Here is an 18,168-nt window from a genome sequence, read left to right on the forward strand (position 1 = left end):
TATATATATATATGAGAATGAAAATACTATTTGAATAATTAGGGCCTGTTCACATTTACTAAAATGAGCTGAACTGAACTGAGCTGAATTGATTGGAGCTGAACTGAACTGAACTAAACTGAATTAAACTGAACTGAGCTGAAATGAATATCTTATGAGAGAGGAAAATTAGGAGCTCAACTGAACTAATTGAAGCTGAACTGAACTAAAACTAAGTAAATGTGAACAGGCCCTTAATTTAATAAGTCATTATTGTAGTTTTAACTTCAATTTTGATCTCATAATTTTTTATTTAAATACCCACTGGTTAATTCATACTTGTAATATATGGTATTCTAGGATTTATTATTATTACTATCTTTTATTTTTTTTATTTTTTATTTTATTTTTTTTATTTTTTTTATACTCAAAATACTCATTATAATATAATGTATGTATTGGTCTTCACATGCACCACATGTATAATTAGTAGTCCATTCGTAGATTGTGGGCTTGTGGCTAACCCTTCAATAATCCGTCTTAATTATTATTTTAGTGTGTAAATATTAATAAAGTTGATTAGCCGTTGGCCCGTTGTTGCATGAATTAGGAGAAACATATATATCTATATAATTATCCGTGTTTGAAGGAGTAAAACTATCCCCAATTAGGGTCCTAAAATATAGTCAAAAGCTCAAAACTCTTTTTTGCTCGCTCTTACGAATGTTGTCTTGCATAAACAGTCAAAATCTTCAAACCTTTTATTTTTTGTTTTTCCTCTTCTCAAACTTATTTCTTGTCAAAATTTCCTAAAATGCGACCATCACTTGGAAAATATTGTTGAATTTTCATTCAAGAAATCAAAATGCAAGTAATTAATAATGGACCAACACTCTTACCTATGTATATATATATATATATATGTACACACAGCACACATCCACATAATTAATTCATACGTAAAATCATCATATCCTCAATATATAGAAAACAAAATTCACAAAACCAAATTGAAATTGTACAACTAACTTTTGAAAAGGTGCAAAAAAACGTACAAGCTAGTACCATAAATAAAAGACCCTTGAATTCAAAGAAACACTAGCTAATTAGCCATGCAACGCTCAATGATATCAAAAAGCCTAGCCTCATCAACTCAAATCCTCCGTCCCTTAATTCGCGGTATTCCTCCATCTAACCCCAAACCACCATGTGATATATTCATCAACCATCGAGGGGTTGACACAAAGAGGACAATAGCCGGTCTTTTGTATCAGCATCTCTCAGGTCTTGGATACCACCCTTTCTTAGATAGCAAGAGTATGAAACCCGGGGATAATCTATTTGATAAGATTGACCCGGCAATCAAGAATTGTAGGGTTGGGGTAGCGGTTTTTTCCCCACGTTATTGTGAATCGTACTTTTGTTTGCATGAACTCGCGTTGATGATGGAGTACAAGAAGAAGGTGGTGCCCATATTTTGTGATGTGAAGCCGTCGGAGCTCCGAGTTAAGGATAATGGAACTTGCTCTCCCAAGCAACTTGAGAGGTTTCATAGGAGTGTTGAAGAGGCTAAAAACATCGTTGGTCTAACATTTGATACCTCAAATGGGTAAGCTATATTATTTCTATATTTGTAGTACTATCTATATATAGTAATATTTGGTATATGCTTTTAATTAGTTTAGTAATTTAGAATGATATTAAGAATTTTTTTGTATGATATAATTGTTTAGAATATATAACAAGATAAAATTGATGAATTTGAGAGTAACGGATCATATATTATACTCCATAATAAAAATGAACTAGATTAGTTCTTACAAAAATAATAAAAAGACCAAATTAAATTAAAGTGTAATTGTATAGACTAATTAATTGAAATAGAATTTTAACAATAATAGTAATGCTTATCTTTCTTTGCAGAGACTGGTCAGAGTTTTTGACAAATGCAACAGAAACAATTCTTGGAAATTTGGTTGAAGCTGAAGAAGATGAGAAGTACTTTAAACATAATATAACCAATTATTATGAAGCAAATTTGGCAGAGAATTCTAACTAAATCAAAACCATTCTTTCTAAAACTTTTCTTCACTTTTATTTTTCTTTTGAGCATTGAAAAAATTCCTTTATTTATTCATTTATTAATTTTGACATTATTAACGACAATGACAAAATTTCTTGATTTCTTTGTAAAGTACTTTTGTAAAGCTAACACATAAATTCAAAAATTTTAAATACTTCCAAGGACAATTATTTGTACTATATTGTTTTGGCGGCTACTTTTTTTTGATGTTCTTGTAATTATCATAAACACTAGAATACCTCATTTTTGTTTATGATCACTTAGATTCATTAATTATTATTTTTTTTTTTTTATTGGCCAATGCCTCATTACTTGTAATAATGCAAAGATGTAAATGAAATTTATGAGATTTGTATTGAGAATAATTGTATAATTCGATTTGTCATAATTGAAGTATTTGTATTAATAATTTAATATTAACTACATTATCTTCTCTATTATGATATGAGTGACACGATCACATCATCACGGAATACTGAAGTTGAGGATATAGAGGTGTATGTACGTACAAAATTAGTTAATTTTTTCAATGATCTAACAATGTTTGTTATGATGTTTTATAGTATGAGTTTTTTTTTTCCTAGTATAATTAGCAATAACATGATTCTTCGTGAATTGTATTATTACAATAAAATGAAGAGAAATTTTATTCGACCCAATTGTTATAATGTCCAAGGTCCGATATTAGTTCATTATTCATTAATCTAAGTACGTAGTATTACATGATATGAGTTACTTAATATAAAGAGTATTTAATGTTTAAACATTTTTTTTTTACGAAGTTAGGAGTATTTAAATCATACTCCGTATTTGTTTCCTTATTTTTCTGATCTTCAATATCTTCCTATTAATTAACTAGGGTTTTTAAAGGGTCAATAAGTCCTGCATTATATTTATATATCATCATAAGTTGTCATTACTATAAAATGCCACGTTAGCTCAAATAAATTTTTTTATTTCATATTATACCAAAACACTTTAAATAAACAATCTGTAGTTGTAAATCCAGTGCTATTTTTTTGCTAATTCGGCAAAATCATTTTTTTTTTTTTTTTGAACGGGCAAAATCATTTTCAGAGCTAAATAAAACGAAAATTTATCTAAGCTAACGTAGTAACGTGCATTTCAAAGACACCTTAGTAAAACAGAAAAGGGAAATTCTACATAATACCCCTGAGGTATTGGCTATTCCACGTTGTGCCCCTCCCTTTGAAAAGTTCCACGCTGTAACCTCAAGGTTCCAAAAGTGATTAAGTTGTACCCCTGTCGTTATCCTTCCGTTACATGTTGCCGTTAGTGGGGCCCACTTTACACCTATTTAATTTTTTTTTCGATTTTCGTGCTAAAAAATGTCCCATTAAAGGTTTTAAGGGTAATTTTAGGGCTAAAAGGGACCAAATTGAGCTTGGAATTTGCAAAAAAAAAAAAAAAAAAAAAAAAAAAAAAAAAAAAAACCGTAAAAGCCTCGTTTTGTGAATTAGAATTCTTATAGTTAAATTAAAAATTCATAAACGGGGCTTTTACGTTACTTATTTTTTGCAAAATTCGAGCTCAATTTGGTCCCTTAAAAGCTAAAATGAACCCTTAAAACCTTTAATGGGACATTATTAAGCACGAAAATCGAGAAAAAAAATAAATAGGTGTGAAGTGGGCCCCACTAACGGCAATATGTAACAGAGGGATAACGGCAGGGGTACAGCTTAATCACTTTTGGGACCTTGAGGTTACAACGTGGAACTTTTCAAAGGGAGGGGTATAACGTGGAATAGTCAATACCTCAGGGGTATGATGTAGAATTTCCCAACAGAAAATTTCAACACCCCCTCATGGTTCTCAACTTCTCACCTCTATGCTTGTATAATTGGATTTATTTTTTTATTTTTTTTTTTATTTTTTATAAAGAGCAAGAGTAGCACCAAATTTTAGATAATGTATTAAAAAAAAAAAATAGAAAATAACACCACAAATTTCTCGAAATTTTGATTATAAAACCTCATATTCTAAAACTTTTATTATAACACCACAAAAAAAATCTCAAAAAGTGGATTTCACCACCAATTGACGGATTTTTGGATGGAATCCGTTAGTGAGACCCACTATGGACACGTGTCAATAAGACATTGGTTTTTTTTAAAAATAAAATTATAAACAAAAATTAAAAAAAAAAATAAATAAAAAACTCTAAACTCTAACCCAGCCACCAGCCCACCACCGGCGGCCTTAACCCCACCGCTGGCAACCCAATCCTAGCCTCCGGGACCACCACCTAACCCCCATAGCCCAGCCGAACCCACCACCTAACCCCCATAGCCCAGCCAAAACCCCATTATTACCTACCAGCTGAACCCACTACAACCCCGAAACCACCACCTAACCTTCGACAAACCCCTTCGCCCACCAGCCAAACCCACCACATCCACACCGCGAATCCCACTACAACCATCAATGGCAACCCACCATCTTCACGTTCCCTCTTTGATTCCTAGTCGCGAAAACCATAACGCACCCTCTTTTCATTCTCTTTCTAGCCTCGCGCTCCGACGAAGCTAGGGTACGGTTTCGATTACCCGGGGCTGTGGACCTCGATCTAGAGAGTGGGGCTGGTGGGCGATTGGGTTTAACGGGGGTTGGTGGTATTTCGAAGGTTAAGGAGGAGGTTTCGGTGAGGGTGGTGGATGTGTGGGCTTGCCGGTGATGGGTTATAGGGCTGTCGGAGGTGAGGGTGGTGGTTGGGTTAAGGTTTGAAGTGTTTTTTCTTTTTTTAAAAAATCAAATAGAATAGTTACATGTGTTTATTGTGGGGCCCACTAACGATTTTTTGGATGATTTTCGTTAGATGGTGGTGAAATCAATCTTTTTGGTTTTTATGTGATGTTATAATAAAAGTTTTGAATTAGGTGGTGTTATATTCTAATTTTTGAGAATTTTATGGTGTTTTTTTTTTTTATTTTTTTTTTTTCTGATTTTTCTTAAAAAAAAAAACAAAATTCGAAAAATCCCTCTATATATACTCCTGTCATTTTCACTAACTTTACACAGAAGAGTAATACCATAACTAATAACTAGGGGCTTGTTTGGCATCATTTTTGATTTTCAGTTTCCTGTTTTTTTTTTTTTTAAACTTAAAACATGAAATAAGAAAATGGTGTTTTCACTTTTCTGTTGTCTGTTTTCAAAATTATGATGATTTTAATAAGTTTAAATAATTTTTGATTCATTATGGGACATATATCATATACTTTTAAAAAATTAAAAAAAAAAACAAAAAACTAAAAAACAGAAAACAGAAAACTACAACAACGCCAAACTAGGGTGTTGTAAAAAAAAAAAACTAGGGTAGAGAGCCATGCAACGTTCAATTATCACCAAAGGCCTAGCCTCAGCTAACAAAGTCCTCCGCCTTTCCGACCACCCTTCAACCCAATTACGACCCTACGACATGTTCATCAACCATTGAGGGACTGATACAAAGAAGACCATCGATGGTCTTCTGTATCACCATCTTTCGGGTCTTGGATACCACCCCTTTCTAGATAGTAAGAGCATGAAGCCCGGGGATAGGCTCTTTGAGAATATCAACCCTGCAGTCAAGGAGTCTAGGGTTGGGGGGGCATCTGAAAATTATTGTAACTCTTATGTTTGTTTGCATGAACTTGCCTTGATGTTAGAGTGCAAGAAGAGGATTGTGCCAATTTTTTGTGATGTGAATCCAAGTTATTGTTGATGGTACTTGAGCTAGAAATGAAATTGAAAGGTTTGGTCAAGCTATTGAGGAATGTCAAGCTATTGAGGAATGTAGATACATTGTTGGGGTATCATATGATAGTAAGAAAAATGGGTTAGTCCTACATTAAAAAAAATTTATTTTATTTCAAATGAAAAAAAAAAATTTATTTAATGTAATTTTTAAAATAAATTTTTCTGGTAAAATTGTTGTAAAATATTTAATTTAACTCCTTTCCACATTTCCTCTTGTTTTACATGCAATTTGGGGTGGTAACAATTTCTTCATTAATTGCATTTAGATTGGACTTCCAACAATGAACTGAATAAAGCTAGTCATATAACCCCTCTTTAAGTTTGAACAAATATATTATTGGGCTTGAAAAATTGTATTCACTTAATTTTTTCATTTAGTTGCATTATTGGTTTCGTTCACTAATAGGTCTCCATTCTCTTTAAGATAAATAATAAAGGATCATGATCTTCATTAATGCCTTTTTAATTTCATACATGATTAAGTTACTTTGTGGTAAAATCCGTGACCTTATTAGTTCATTTCCTACCCTTTAGCCGGCCGATATATACAAAGTTAAAAATTATTTGAGTTCAACTTATTCAACTCAAACTAAACACATTATTAGCTGAAAAGTAACAACGATAAGATGATCGTTAGTGAGAGTGAGGGATACCTCAAGTGGTTAGAGCAACCTTTTCGATTTCAGGAGATTTTGGGATCGATTCTCACCTTCACCCTTGTGGCTCTCTAAACACCAAAAAACCAAAAAAAAAAAAAAAAAAGATCCTTAGTACAAACCTAAACCTATGCATGCAACGAATAGCTCATTTGTTTTATAAGATGATGTTTTTACTCCTCTTTTTCTAATGTGGAACAATTCTTTTAAATACAAAGGGTTTCAATAAAGTTTTTTCAATTAATCTTATATGAAGCGTATATACTTCGTATGTGAAAAAGGAGCAAAATACGAGCCAATAATGTGCCATCAAGATAGAAAATTTTTAATTTATTTTTAAAAAAATCATAAAACTCTTACCACTTAATTAAAACAAAAAAAGTTATTGGCATTATGCCATTATGCATTCCAAATGTGATTCTAACAGCGTGATTAGCAGACAATGGAATTTGTTAGAATTACTTTTCAACACATGACTATTTTGAATGACAATTGGAGAAAACCTTTATACTCGTACTTGTCTACTGTACATCATTACATAATACAATTTGGCTTTATTCGTGGTTTACCTGGTCTAATCACTTTCTTAAATATATAACATCATCCATTATCTATGTATCCCTATGAAACAAAACTCAATTTGAATATCAACCCCTTTTTATATGAGTCAATCATCAATCATATAATAAGTCATCAGCTAAGTTTATAATTATGAGAATTATTGGGCTACTTTGTTGGTCAAATGGTAAATTGTTAAGTTTCACTAGAATTTTCTAGGACTAATGTTCTGAATCTGAAATATTTTCAAGGTCTTAGAAAGTGCAAGAGAAATTACCACCTGCTTTCTGCATGTATTTGAACTTCGACAAAAAAATTCTCTCATTTTGGCAATGTTTTGGCCTTTTGGGCACTTAAAAGGGACATAATGAGAGACAAATCTCACTTTTTCTCTAAATTCTCTTCTTTACATCTCGGTGGGACTTTCTTTCAGTAGAGATGCTAAACACTTTATTTGGATTAAGATTGATCTTATGGAATATTATCTCAATTTCATATTATTTACAAATCTGGGATATTAATTTGTAAAATATAAAAAATATTCAAAGTTGTAAATAATATGAAATGGTGATAGTGTATTTTAATAACTAATTTTAAATTTAGATTTACTTTAGAAAGGATGGGGTCATAATGTCATATTGATCTAATAATATTCTACTAGTTAAACAAAAAGATTCATTATAAAATTCCTAGTTTCCTACTAGTTAAACATTAAAATTTACTAATTACAGAGATTTTACATATGAGAGTAAGGGATAACTAAAATGGTTAGAGTTTTTCTTCCGATTTCAGGAGATTCTGGAATTGATTTTCACCCCGCCCTTGTGGCTCTTTAAACACCAAAAACAGAGGTACTGACCTTGATTGGTAAATAGCTTATTAAAAGAGCTTATTGGGCTTGAAAAGCTCTTTTAGAAAACGCTCATTATAAGAGTTTTTTAAAATTAATTTATTGAACAATTAGCTTTTTGTCTCTTAAATATACTAAAATACCTAACAATTAATAGCTATTTACCAAATACTTTTACACAATCAGCTAATTATAACTAGCTAGTCAAAGCAGCTAATACAATCAGCCATATCAATAAGCTACCAACTAATTATCAAATATGGCCATTACATATGGAGTATCATTCAAAAATTAAAAATGGAAATAATACGAAATGTAGTAATGCCAAACAAACCCCTAGTCAAAGCAGCTAATACAATCAGCTATATCAATAAGCTACCAACTAATTATCAAATAAGGCCATTACATATGGAGTATCATTCAAAAATAAAAAATTGAAACAATACAAATGTAGTAATACCAAACAAAACCTTAATCTATACTAATATATTAAAAGGCGTTTATAAAAACGTCCATGTGACACGTAGATCCTTTTAAATTATGCCACGTCATTTACAAGCATTTTATGATGCCACATCACCTACCCAACATCTCTGTATGCCACATCACGTTACCCAAGCAACCATATTACTTCATATAAAAATACTCCGTATAACGTTAAGGGGATTGGAACACTCAACCACTTATGAAAAAATTGGCTACCTAACCATTTTAGCCCATCATCAAGCATATTATAAATACGAAAAAGAAATGTATATAAGTGTAAACTGCATGATTCAATTATCAGAAGAAAAAAAAAAACATATTCAATAATATTAATTTTATATTTAAAAATCTCAATTGCACGATAACAAAAGTAGCAACCCGAGGCATCGCCCAGGCTACTCACTAGTTATTTTTAAAATCGCGTAATAAGTGACCTCAATCATGGTCCTACATGGACTGATTTGGACTTGTATTGTGTATAGTGTATACGCACGAAAGAAGTAGCCCATATTCAGTACCTATATGATTGGGCTACCAACTGTAGAAAATTTTTCTAAGGACTAGCCCATTCAAGAAAATTGATAGTTTTGATACAAATTTGGCCCACCTGGAGCGGCCCAGTTATGTTAATTCTTATGTTCTATCATAGTTGCAATATGTTTCAATTTTTTTTCTTGGTTTTTTTGTTTTTCAAAGAGTGTACAAGTTAATTAAATTGCAACAATTTCTATTCAGTGAACTTAACATGCTTTTTGGGTTGATGACAATGTAAAGAGGCAATGCATCCTTCTTCAATAATTGATGTGTCATGTTATCATGAAGTATATACTCTTAAGCGCACCTAGTATGTCCAAGCAAACTACTTTAATTTCAAACTCATAATCGAGTAATTAAGTATAATCTACAAGTCGAGATGATCCAACTCAACAAGATACCTCTAGTATGAAAAAAAAAAGGTAACAAGTTATGATAAGATGAGTTATAAAATTGACTAATGCAAAAATCACCTTTTTAATATAGTGATGCCAATGTAGGGAGCTTAATTGGTGGTGCCTTACAACCCACAAAATTAAATCTTGATAAGAAAATATCAAAAGCTGTCAATATATATTAGTTAGTCACACGGTGTTTATCTATAATCAGCAAACAATGGTTGGCAACCACATCTATCTTTACATACTAAAAGAGTTAGCAATAAAGTTTAATGAATTATGAAGATGCAATGAGTATTTTACTTAAAGAAGAAATTGAAAGAGGTAATCTTTATATTGTGGTCCTTTTGTAAAGTTGAAACATTTAAACAACGAGGCCTAACTTTGGTGGCATTGTTGATTGTGATGCTTCGAGACATTGCACTAGAAATTATTAATAAAGAGGTGGAAAATTAAATTAAATTAAATTAAATGGAATGTTTATTGATTACAAGAAATTAAAAGAGACAAGCTTTATATTTTGTTAGGCCTCATTGCAACTTAAGATTATGAGATTGTTCATATTTCATTTTCTCATTATACTTTTTATTTTGAGATTTTATTGGTTTTTGAGAGCAATAGGTGTGTGGATAATGAATTTAGTCATATTTAATTCACTTAAGTTTATTGTTTAATTTGAGTTGTACCCATCGAGGTTTTAAATCATTCGCTTTAATTTTGAGTCGTATTCAGTTCCACTGCAATAATATAATGTACAATAAAAGTTCAATCATTGTTATTTTTTATTAGTGTACTTGAAAATGCAATATAATGAGCTATGTAAAGCTACAAAAACTAACTTGATGATTGATGTAAATATGTATAATAGGCTCATAGAAACTACTTTGACAATGTTTCAAATTAATGTACTAGCTAGTTAGATAATTAAATTCATTCAACTATTTTGAGTTTTTGACAATGTTTCAAAGCACATGTTATACGTGTTACATACTACCACTAAGCCTTGTACTTTGGTTTCAATAATGTACTTTAGCCCTATTAGGCATAGAATGAGACATTTATAAAGCAAATAAAAGCATGGAAATAACTTTGCTTCACCTATATTTGGTTTAACTTGATCTTTTACTTTGATTTCAGTGGATATCAACTCAGACATGATATCTATGTTACACTACTCTAATAATTCATACAGTTTTATGATTTACATTGATATATCTTAAATCAATTAATATATAGTTCATGACGTAACAACACATAACCTCATCTAATACCATTAATACCAATTGGGCAAGGCACCTTTATACAATTATATGAATGATGCACTATGATCTTTGATGCATATGTCATGTATATAAATTTAGATTAATTATTACCTATTAATTGAAAAAAAATATATTCCCTTCATCACGAATCAAATTATTGACATCATTTTCATTATAAAACCATCCCAAATTACTTTCAACATTTCTGTAAAAATCATGTTTAATTTTGTATTATTTCTCACTTAATTTTTAACATGTATTTCACTCTTTATTCGGAAATAGTTTACTTACTACTTTCTACTAAAATAAAATCTCACATCTTCAAGAAGTAATAACACATTTTCCCCACTAAGGGTCTATTCTATTCAGCTTAATTTCAGTTTAGTTCAGTTCAGCTCATTTCCTAATTTTGTTATCTTAAATACAATTCATTTTAGTTATATTCAGTTTAGTAAGTCGGATTAGACCCTTAAGAAAAGTTAAATTAAAAAAAAATTTATATAACGTAGTACAAAATACTCCCCCCTCCCCCCTTTTTTCCATTACAAATTTACAATAACACTTTTAAGCATAGCAAAACATATTAAGTATGACCATCAAAATATTTAAGTATGTGTTACTTATTTTTTTAATAAAGATAATATTATAATACTTTATTTTATGAATAATCTAACAAAATATTATGAAACAAAATTAAGTTATATTGTGTAAAGGACTTGTTATATACTTGTATAACATTCAGTAACAAAGTTTATTAAAATCTTTAGAATTCTGTATCAATCAAAGTATTACAATTTTATAAAAAAAAATAGAAAAAAACAGTTTCATGGCTAAGATGTTGAGGCGGCGACGGAGGTGGTCCCCATGTCTTAAGCATAAGAAAAGTGTGACAATAACATATTTGATCAAAGTAGTTTCATTTTTCATAGTTGAGATAAAACTCCCCCATATATCTCACACCTTAAGGTTGTTACATTACCTGTGGAGGGTCCCACACTTACACGTGTAGCCTTCTGAATGGTATAGTTTGGTACTTGAGTGGCAACCCACCAGCCAATCCTCCTTTCCTTTGCCTCCCCCCTAATATTTCCCACCCACATTAATACTATATTTGCCAAACAAGGCATTACATATTTTCAACTTTATTATAAAAGGCATGACCAAATTATCATAATAAAAAAGTTTTTGTTTTAAGGTACTTGTACATGTACATGTACATGATATCATTTTATTTTCATCAACAACAAAAACTATGGAAAGCACAGACTCTTCCTCTACACAACCTTACCCTCAGCTACCTCCCGGGTTTCGATTCCATCCGACTGATGAAGAACTCATCGTTCATTACCTCAAACGGAAAGCCTCATCCTCTCCTCTTCCTGTAGCGATCATAGCTGAGGTCGATTTGTACAAGTTCGACCCTTGGGAGCTTCCTAGTACGTGTACACACGTACAAAATAAACAATTAAATTATTTAATATTCTATTTTCGTACTGTAAAGATTATTATATGATATAATACGATATGATATTTTTATAATTATTTTTTTAGGTAAGGCGATATTTGGAGAACAAGAGTGGTACTTTTTTAGTCCTAGAGATCGGAAGTACCCAAATGGGGCCCGGCCAAATAGAGCAGCAACTTCAGGTTATTGGAAAGCCACAGGAACTGATAAGCCTATATTAACATCTAATGGTAACCAAAAAGTTGGTGTTAAGAAGGCTCTTGTTTTCTATGGTGGTAAACCTCCTAGAGGGATCAAAACTGATTGGATTATGCACGAGTATCGCGTTATTGATGCTAATTCTAGCTCCAAGCTTCCTCATCCTCTCGTCGATCATCCCTCCAAGAAGGCCTCTCTTCGGGTATGTATGCTTAATCGTTATTTGCTTAGCTTCTTCAATGGTTTGCACTTGTTTTTGTTAGTCATACTATGTATCATGAGCTAAAATCTTGTTTTCTATGTCGTCATGTGAATAAAAAAATATACAACTGATCTTCACCTTATTTTCATTGAACTGAAATGATTAAAGCTGTAACTTTTTATTGTGGTATTACAACAAATAAACCATGTATAATATGGTTGCATATTTAATTTTTAATTTTTATTTTTTTTGCATGTCAATATAAATCAATTATATTGGTATATTTATTTGTATGTACTAAAACAATTTCTTCCTTTATATTGTGGTGATTGATAACTAGCTTGATGATTGGGTTCTATGTCGAATTTACAAGAAGAACAACACTCAAAGACCAATGGATCACGAACGAGACGATCTAATAGAGGAGATGATAAAGCAACAAAAGCTAATGAGAACAATATGCCCAAAAAACACATCTTCTAATGGACTACTAATGGATCACACTAACAATGATCAAAACATATATGAATTTACACAATTAGGCCCTTCAACCTCAAGGCATGACTTGTACGGAATGCAAGGGGATGACTCCAACAAGCGCGAACATCTATACTGGGATGATCCGATGGGATCCGTCGGATCATCCTCAGGCCGGCGATTCCACCACGTACAATCCGATCAGACGACGGGGAGTACCGGGACAGATGGAAATAGCTCATCATTTGTATCAATGTTAAGCCAATTACCTCATCAAGGGATTAATAATACTAGTGGTGTCCCTTATAGTATGGGGAGTCCCTTACTAGTTGGGAACATTGGTGATGGTGTTCTAAGGCCTCCTTTTCAGCTTTCTGGTGGAACATGGAATTCATAGTTGTTTAATTTCTTCGTCAATATCATGGGAAATTTATACTCATATTGAAGCAAATACAAGTGTAAGAAATTAAAGTATACTGTATACATATATAACTATTAATGATTTATAATTTTATATGTATTATTGTGAGATTTTTTTACTTGGAAAATACAGGATTTTGATAGATAGTTTATTGCGTATTTAGGGTTTTTTTTTTTTTTTTTTCATATCATTATGCCTTAAATCATTGTTACTAAAGAGAAAAAGAGTAATACATGCATGTTAGTTTAAAATAAATAAAAGGAGTTTGGAGCAATAACACGTTAATATAAGGTTTATATATGACTATATATGCATGTTTCAAAATAAATAAATATGCATATACTAGGAGTATTTAATATTATAAACACATGTACGAAGTACATAGTATTTAATACTACCTCCAATTCAAATTACTCGTAACTTTGAAATATTTTATGTCTCGCAAATAATACCCAAAATTGCGAGTAATTTGAACCGGATCGGAGGTAGTAATATAAACCGCTAGCATAATGCCACAAGCATTTTTACTTTTGATCTTTCCTTACCACGTACTTTGTATTATGTTTTTTTTTTAATTAGGTTGTATTTTTCTTAAAATTGTGTATGGCTTTGTCTCAAATTCAACATACGTAAATACTGATCTATGTTTTGTTGTTTTATATATGACCTATTTTTTTTATAGTAAAATTGCATGGTGTTCTTTTGACTAATATGTTTATTTCTAAATTAAAAGCTATACACAGAATTTGAAGGACAATTATACCTACTCATTAGTATTTCTAAACACAAATTACAATTACGTGTACGTTTTCTGTTGGTCTTTCCACATAGTTTTTTTTTTTCATATGTTTTTCTCTTTCAAACTTTTCATCTATCTCATATAAAAATATATGTACTCCATAATAAGCATTGTGTTCTATTGAAGTCATGGAATTGTTTAGAATTTCAACTCAACTCAATTAAGCTCCATCTAGTTTAATTTATTTCATATCAATTACGTACACATATTATACCAAACAAAAAGAGCAGCAGACTATGTCGCTTCGATCTTTGGGTCATTTTATGCAAGCTCACCAAGATATCGATCCATTCATAGATTGTAAATTTTTTATTTTATTTTATTTTTTCTGATAAATTAGGGTATAGTCTTGAGAGAAGACTATCCTAAATTTTCATTTACCTTTCCATTAAAAAAAAAATATAACAAACAAAAGTAATTCAGTATAACTGTATAGTGTATATTTTTTATAACATGAAAATTTGAAAGGAAAGAATCTTGAATATCACAAGTTTTTTTTTTTTTTTTTTTTTTTTTAATTTTTTTTTTTTTTTGTAAGGACTTGTTCACATTTACTGAATTGAGATGAACTGATTAAAGCTGAACTGAATGAAGCTTAAATGAATATTTTATGAGAGAAGAAAATACCGAACTGAATTGAACTAAAATTAAGCTGGATTGAACAGGCCATAAATACCACAAATCTCTCCTTTTTTTTTTTTTTTTTTTAAATCCAATATCATGTCCCTTTAACTCGAAATCTAGCCCCTTCTATTCTTCAAACAGTTATCATGTCCATTCATTTTATCATTCAATGATTTCCTATCGCAAATATATATCCCCTTATATAAAACTAAACTAATACGTAACCAAGGCAATGCCCTGGATTCCTTCCGCATTATATATCTTAATGATATTACTTGGTATCTTGCATGTCACACTAATTCTTATTTGTTGTCTACATGACGTGACACTTGGCGAAAAATCATCATGCTAACTTTTAATATCTAGTTTTAGTTATTAAAGTATATCATATATAAACCTTTTTTTTAGGACCAAATAAACCTTGTTTTGTACAACTTTTAAAAATAAATTTTATAATACAAATTTAACATATTTATAAGATAATTTTTTTTAAAATTTACAATCTACTTATTCATATAGAAAATCAGAAGTCCTATCAGAAATAAAATTCTAAATAACCTTTTTATCTTAAAAAAATCTATCTTAACTTTGCTTATCTAGTGTTAGAGGTATCGTACTAAATCTTATATGCCGCTTACGTGGCGCAATAGTTGGCAAAGCTTTATATATTAGTTATATGATATGATATGATATAAAAAAAAATCTAAAAATTATTCATAAGGTTCTTTTTTTTAAAAAAAAAATCACAATATGAAATCTAATCTTTTAACCATTGGATGGTCAAGTTAAAAAAAAAAAAAAAAAACCAAACTAACAAACAAACTGTTTAATATATATATATATATATATATATATATATATATATATATATATATATATATATATATATATATATATATATATATATATATATATATATATATATATATCCGTGCATTACAAGCGTTAATTTTAGGTTTTTTATTTAAAAAAAAAAAATTAATGTGTAGAGAATCACAAAAACAATGGTTTAATTACGGAGGTTTTTTTTTTTTTTTTTTTTTTTTTTTTTGGTCCCGGGTTTTAGCTAGCTAGGTATTATCGCCCACAACTTTACCAACAAAATTAGCTAATTAGCATCGACATCAACTTTAAATTCATCAACCTAAGAACAAATCTTGCACCCCTTCTAATATCTAAGTTCCAATAATTTAGATTAATTTGATTACTAGGGAATATAGTACAAATCGGGAAACCTCAAGTGCAACATGTTGGACCATAGCTTACTTAATCAAGGGGAATCAAATATTTAATCTCTTTCAATCCTGTTTCCAGATCCCATTTCCATTTTAAGGAAAGAGTACAAAATGCCTTTTCAGATTTGATGTCATTAAGACTTACATTTAGTGTGTAGATTTTGACATAAGCTAATGAAAACAACGTGATTCTAATAATTCTATGGTTCTCATTTCTTAGTGGGCTACGTGTTTCTACTTTGCCTATCGTTGCTCGCCACGTATATAATCTTGATTAAGTTAATTTTGTGTATCTTGGAGATGGAGATGGAGATGATGTTAATTATATCACCACTAAATCATATTTTTATCAATTGTTGTTAGTGTAGCTTGCCCTTCTCTTTCAAAGAAAAAAAAATAGTTGTTATTCATGTTTGTGATTACTAATATACTACTTCCTGTTCTTATTACTCATAATAATGGGGTATTATTTATGAGACACAAAATATTCTTTTATTGCGAGTAATAAGAACCGGAGGTAGTAAATAAATTTGATGTTAGTATTGAGTAGTTGGAATGGAATAAATACTTGGTATACTATTACTGTATTATATATATATATATATATATATATATATATATATATATATATATATATATATATATATATATATATATATATATATATATAAAGCTAAACTTTTAGCCAGGCGACGAAATAGCGACACCTGGCGTTCCAACTTTTCGCCAAGTGTCGCGCCACGTAGGATAGAGTTATATAGAATTCAATTTGTAGGATAAAAAAAGTTAATTTAAAATTCTATTTTCAATCAAATTTGGATAGAATTTTAGGATAAAATTGTTAATTTAGAGTTTTATTTTTTATAAAGTACCAATATTTCATATGTACAAATTAAATTATAATTTAAAAAAAAAAATTATAACACTCATAAATTATCATATAAATTTATTTTTTGTATCATAGTATTTTTTTGGAGCGAAGGAATTAGCTCAAAATGCACCACATCCATTATTTATAATATATTCTAATCAATTAAAACAATACACTTTACAATCTAATATAATTTTATTACTGTGTGTAGACCTGTCAATCGGGTCAGGTCACGAGTCATTTCGGACAGGGTCATTATTTCAGGTTACGGGTTAAGAAATGTTTTATAGATTAAAAATTTATCTTAAAATTCAATAAACAACCCGGACACAAAACTAGTATATATATATATATATATATATATATATATATATATATATATATATATATATATATATATATATATATATATATATATATATATATATATATATATATATATATTATCTATTTACTCCATATAATATTTGTATTTATATTTAACAACGTGCAAATTTTAGAAATCTGGTAACTAAATTTAATTTGACGAGTTTAAGATTTAATTTAAAAATAATACTTTATACCTAGTATATAATCTCACAAATCACAATAACATGGACAAAGAAAATATATAAATTTCCCAACCAGGAGTAATTGAATTGTTTCTCTTCCCTATGGTCAAGCAAAAAATCATTAAAAAAAACTCAACCAAATACAATACAAGTATAATTGGTGAAGTAGCTTAGTCTTAAACTTGATGTTACTTGTGTAGGGGTCAAATCATTTCAAAATAATTGACACAATAAAATCATAAGATAATACTATAACAAATTAACAAGAAGATAATATTTGAGAATGAAAATATTGTTAAAAAAAAACCCTAGCCTCCTCTCTCTCTTCTCTCCCCTAAACTCTAGCCTCCATTATTTATTTTAAAGGGGCTTTCATTGGATTTTACCGGTGGAAAGCCCCAATCTTTATTTTTCTTTAAGCTTTTTGTTTCGAAGATTACAATAATAATATCTCTCTCGAAAGAAAGGGTCTATCTCCTTCGAAAGAAAAGGTTTTTTCAATCTCCTTCGAAAGACAAGGTTTTATTTGGGTTTAATTTGGTCTCCGGTTGTGCGGGGCTGTGATTGATTATGGCTCAAATTCGGGTTACGGAATCAGCACAAGAATTAACTTTCTCACAAAATTGCGAAGCGACGACGGATCCACTCAAAAAGTTGTATGAGACAACGAATCGAGAATGTGCTGAATTGTTATATTTATGTATTTGGATTCTTAGCCCTTCCCCGATTAATTCTTGTTTGATTTTGATAAATTCGTTTT

At 30.1% G+C, this 18,168-nt stretch overlaps 2 protein-coding genes and 1 pseudogene across 2 annotated transcripts; all 3 read left to right on the forward strand.

Annotated features, from left to right (window-relative positions):
- The first annotated feature begins 1,028 nt into the window (after positions 1-1,028).
- LOC145635252 (putative 2' cyclic ADP-D-ribose synthase BdTIR) lies at positions 1,029-2,171 on the forward strand. The gene is made up of 2 exons (XM_081686537.1): positions 1,029-1,588; positions 1,903-2,171. The coding sequence occupies exons 1-2, from the start codon at positions 1,092-1,094 to the stop codon at positions 2,036-2,038; spliced, it is 633 nt and encodes a 210-aa protein (XP_081542663.1). The 5' UTR covers positions 1,029-1,091; the 3' UTR covers positions 2,039-2,171.
- A 2,477-nt stretch (positions 2,172-4,648) lies between these two features.
- Positions 4,649-5,916, forward strand: LOC145637223 (putative 2' cyclic ADP-D-ribose synthase BdTIR; annotated as a pseudogene).
- A 5,861-nt stretch (positions 5,917-11,777) lies between these two features.
- On the forward strand, positions 11,778-13,807 carry LOC145635253 (NAC transcription factor 25-like). Its single transcript, XM_081686538.1, has 3 exons — positions 11,778-12,001; positions 12,117-12,430; positions 12,771-13,807. The coding sequence occupies exons 1-3, from the start codon at positions 11,818-11,820 to the stop codon at positions 13,302-13,304; spliced, it is 1,032 nt and encodes a 343-aa protein (XP_081542664.1). The 5' UTR covers positions 11,778-11,817; the 3' UTR covers positions 13,305-13,807.
- Positions 13,808-18,168: the final 4,361 nt, after the last annotated feature.

Source organism: Chenopodium album, chromosome 6, assembly GCF_948465745.1.
Source record: "Chenopodium album chromosome 6, dcCheAlbu1.1, whole genome shotgun sequence".
NCBI classification, from domain to species: domain Eukaryota; kingdom Viridiplantae; phylum Streptophyta; class Magnoliopsida; order Caryophyllales; family Amaranthaceae; genus Chenopodium; species Chenopodium album.